This window comes from Lygodium microphyllum, chromosome 7 (genome assembly GCF_053477565.2).
Source record: "Lygodium microphyllum isolate KBCC chromosome 7, Lygodium_microphyllum_v1.1.10, whole genome shotgun sequence".
Lineage (NCBI taxonomy): Eukaryota > Viridiplantae > Streptophyta > Polypodiopsida > Schizaeales > Lygodiaceae > Lygodium > Lygodium microphyllum.
Genome location: NC_141141.1, coordinates 113,658,977 through 113,662,766, shown reverse-complemented (window position 1 = coordinate 113,662,766; position 3,790 = coordinate 113,658,977). Strand labels below are relative to the sequence as shown.

Here is a 3,790-nt window from a genome sequence, read left to right as displayed (position 1 = left end):
CTTATCCACATAAGCCCATCTTGTATAAGGATAGGTTGCTACAACTATTCTTGAATATGAATGTTGAAACTCGCCATAGCAACATGGTTTAGCCATTCTCCATTTGACATTTCTACTTATATATTTCTTGGAGTTGTTGAGTTGATTCACCCACACTACTCTTGTCTTTTCTCGCTCTCACTCAAACATTTTATTGTGAGGCCGAATTCTCTCAACCATTGCGCTTGCTCCTCGAGCACTTAATGAAAAAAAGAGAATTATGGTCACTCTTTAACGAAAAGAATCTAGACGTCCCAAGTTAGACTTATCACGTTTTACTTTATCATTTCTCATCATCTCAAGATGGTGCTACCTATTATCCCAATCCACCATTTGATTGCCATATGTGTCTTCACATATGCTAGATGGTTTTGAACAAGTGGATAATGAACATTTTACCAACTCTTGTGAGTACGTATAATAAGGCAAAGAGAGGTAAAATACACATTAGGGCCTAAGTATCTATATGGAGATTAATTTATGTGGTAGTGCAATATTGTGGACACCAATGACCATACATAGGTTGCTTCTCACAAGACCATAGCAAAGCAAAGTTGGGACAATCCCAAAGATACCAAATGAGAGTGTCAACAATTTGAAGAGTATATAGGCATTCCAATCTTGGGACTTTGTGGCATTCTTCAGTGCTTTTATTAAAGCCTTTAGAAATTGCCCAAATCGATCCTTACAACATGCAATTATTCGTGGTTCTCATTACCCTACTCCACCATAAGCCCATCTTGTATAAGGATAGGTTGCTACAACTATTCTTGAATGTGAATGTTGAAACTAGCCATAACACCATGGCTCGGTTCATTCTCCATGCAACATTTCTACTTATATCTTTCTTGGAGTTGTTGAAGGATAAGAATGAGAGTTGGTTCACCCACAATGCTCTCATCCTTTCTTGCTCTCACTCAAACATTTTGTTTATTGAGGCCAAAATCTCTCAACCATTGTGCTTGCTCATCAAGCACTTAATGAAAAAAAGAGAAGGATGCTCACGGATTAACGAAAAGTGTTAGTACACCTCATTTCTATGTTCCTATGAAGAAAGTTGGGTTTGGTAGATATGAAATGATAAATTGATCATTTATAATGGTATGGTTAACAAAACAAGGTATATAGGCTTACGATCTTTCTAAACAAACGTCATTGTCGTGGAGCCAATTCCATGTGATTATTGCGTAAGAGACTCAAAGATGGATCCTCACTTATGGAAGACGAGGAACTGGACCAATTTCAAAGCTATTTCGAACAAATATATACAAGGGTATTCTAGCAATTTTTGAAGTTAAGGGGGATTCGACTATAAGGACGCTAATAGTATTTTCCCCCTCGAATTTCTGTTTCATAAATTCTAATGCAGGGCATGTTGACTTTTAAACTTCGGAGTTTCGGAGACGGATGATGACTGCAAACGTGCCTGAAATCGTTGACGAACTTTATACGGTGGAGAATGGGTAAGTAATGAGTTCACATGACAACGATGTGTTGAATTTGATTTTTCGGGGGGCATGCCTTATGTTCATCAAATTAGGTGGCGATGTTACTCGGTGGACTTCTGCATCGGAGGGGGAGATGAAGGAAGGCATGCGCAGAGCTCAGCTGTTGGACGATGAGATCATCCGAAGTTGAGTGTGCGGCGCTATGCAAAGAATGGTACTCAAAGCTAATCATTCCTGTGTGGGCGCGAGAGTTGACTCGTTTGAGGAATGAAAATGGAAATGTCCGCGGGGCCTAGACGATGGAGAAGTAATATCCTGACGATCCAGGGCAATATAAAGAGAGCTTTACGAGAGTCGTCGACCAACGATCGATCGAGGCAGTTTCTCTAGTAGTATTTGCGCTTGACTCAGGATCTAGTGCGTATCCTGATCCTGTGTTTCCAACTCAAAGAACTAGCTGTGGCCTGCAGAGGGCAATCGGCCTGCATTAGCACTTTGCATCATATCTAGATTATAATGGCGTCGCTACGACAGATCATCAAGCTTTTGCTGAATACTCCCTTACGTATAGTAGGGTCCGTCGACCGAAGTAGGCAATTAAATCTACTGCATCTGCAACATGGCTGCAGGCAGCTAGAGGTACTGTTGTTGCTACTGATTATTGTGAGGAGCTCTGGCACTTGCAGCACGAACGCTGTGAATGCTCAGGCTTCCTCGACGCCGGTACTTAACCTGAGCAGCAGCACGAATTATACTGGCAATGATACGTCCGCGCAGCCTCTCCGCTACGAGTTCTATCTGCACATGACCATCTTCAACGCGGCGGTGGGGAATACCGACTTCACGGGCGTGTATGGGCCCTCCCCACTGCCAGCCTCCGTCTCCAACCCCACCAACTTCGGCGTGGTGACCACCTTCGATGCCCCTCTCACGCTGGCGCCCTCCAACTCGTCCTCGCCGGCGGGGACGGGCCAGGGCATCTACGTGTTCGACAGTCTCAAAGGCCTGGTGCTGTTCCACGTGTTCACGGCCACCATCGACGACGGGGTGCATAAGGGGACGTTGTGCCTGATGGGGCAGATGGTGGAGTCGGACGCGGAGCGCATCCTCGCGGTGGTGGGCGGCACCGGCGACTTCTTGCTGGCCCGGGGGTTCGCCACCAACCGCCTGGTGGAGCTCGTGCCGACCCCTCCCCCGGCCCGATGGACCCTCTCTTTCGACCTCCAGCTCTACTATCACTAAAACTAGCTTCTTCCATGCTTCACACACGTTCAGCCTACATTCGTAATTCCCTCCAATAGAATCTCATAGACCATGCTCAGCAGAAACCTCTCCTCTCTTCCTTTACTTAATGAGGGGCCTTCAACAGCCTCCCTCTAGAGTCTACCTCCTACTTTGTAGCTCAAACTCCCTCTACCGTATCTTTGTAGATCAAACTTATGTAGGGGCATAAACTTAGTTGTGCGTACTTCAATAAACACAAGGTCTTTCAATACACCATCGCTCTACCTAATACTTTGTAGATCAAACCTATGTACGGGCTTAAAGTTAGTTCTAAAGTTTGTGATGGTTGTTGCCGTATACAATCAAGCAACATCGATCTATTCTCCTATCCAGCAATCTTATAGGTTTGATAATCCAAACATGGGTGCTTAAAGTGCCTAGAATGCATGGAAATGAAAAAGCTACACCTTCCACTACAATAAAATGGAAGCACAAACACATGCCCTACACTTGCACTGCTGGGCACATCTAGCATTGTGTATAAAGTTGTGCTTAATTATATGGACAAAGCAAACACTCTTACACGCATTTACACTCATATAAATGCATATTAAACTAGGCTCTAAGGCACAAACACACACCATTGTAAACATGCTATAATCGATTGAATTGCTCTCGGGATATGCATCTATAATAAAGAAGACATACATGTCACATGCATTCAAGGGATATGAAAATTTTCATTTATTTACAAGTTAGTATAGGGCAATATAATAACCCCTTTTCCTAAAACTTTTGAGTTCTTATTTTTGGTTTGTAATAAAAAAGTTGCCAAATATTCCAACTCTTTTGATGATTGCACATTGTATACTTACATTTGAACGTGCATCCCCCCTAGAGCTACAATTGCGACTTATATGACAAGCCTAATTTTGTTCTTTCTTTCATAAAGAAGGAAAAAGTAATATAAACACGCTATAAAATTCCAACACACACACACACAAATATTCAAGGCATAGTGTGAGAGCTACTGCAATGTGAAGGGAAGCTATCCTAGAAGAAGAATAAAAACAAGAATC

General features: G+C 43.0%; 1 protein-coding gene across 1 annotated transcript; it reads left to right on the top strand.

Annotated features, from left to right (window-relative positions):
- Positions 1-1,864: 1,864 nt before the first annotated feature.
- On the top strand, positions 1,865-3,221 carry LOC148033852 (dirigent protein-like). The gene has a single exon (XM_087682372.1). It carries the CDS (start codon positions 2,004-2,006, stop codon positions 2,727-2,729), a length of 726 nt encoding a protein of 241 aa, XP_087538498.1. The 5' UTR covers positions 1,865-2,003; the 3' UTR covers positions 2,730-3,221.
- The last annotated feature ends 569 nt before the right edge of the window (positions 3,222-3,790 follow it).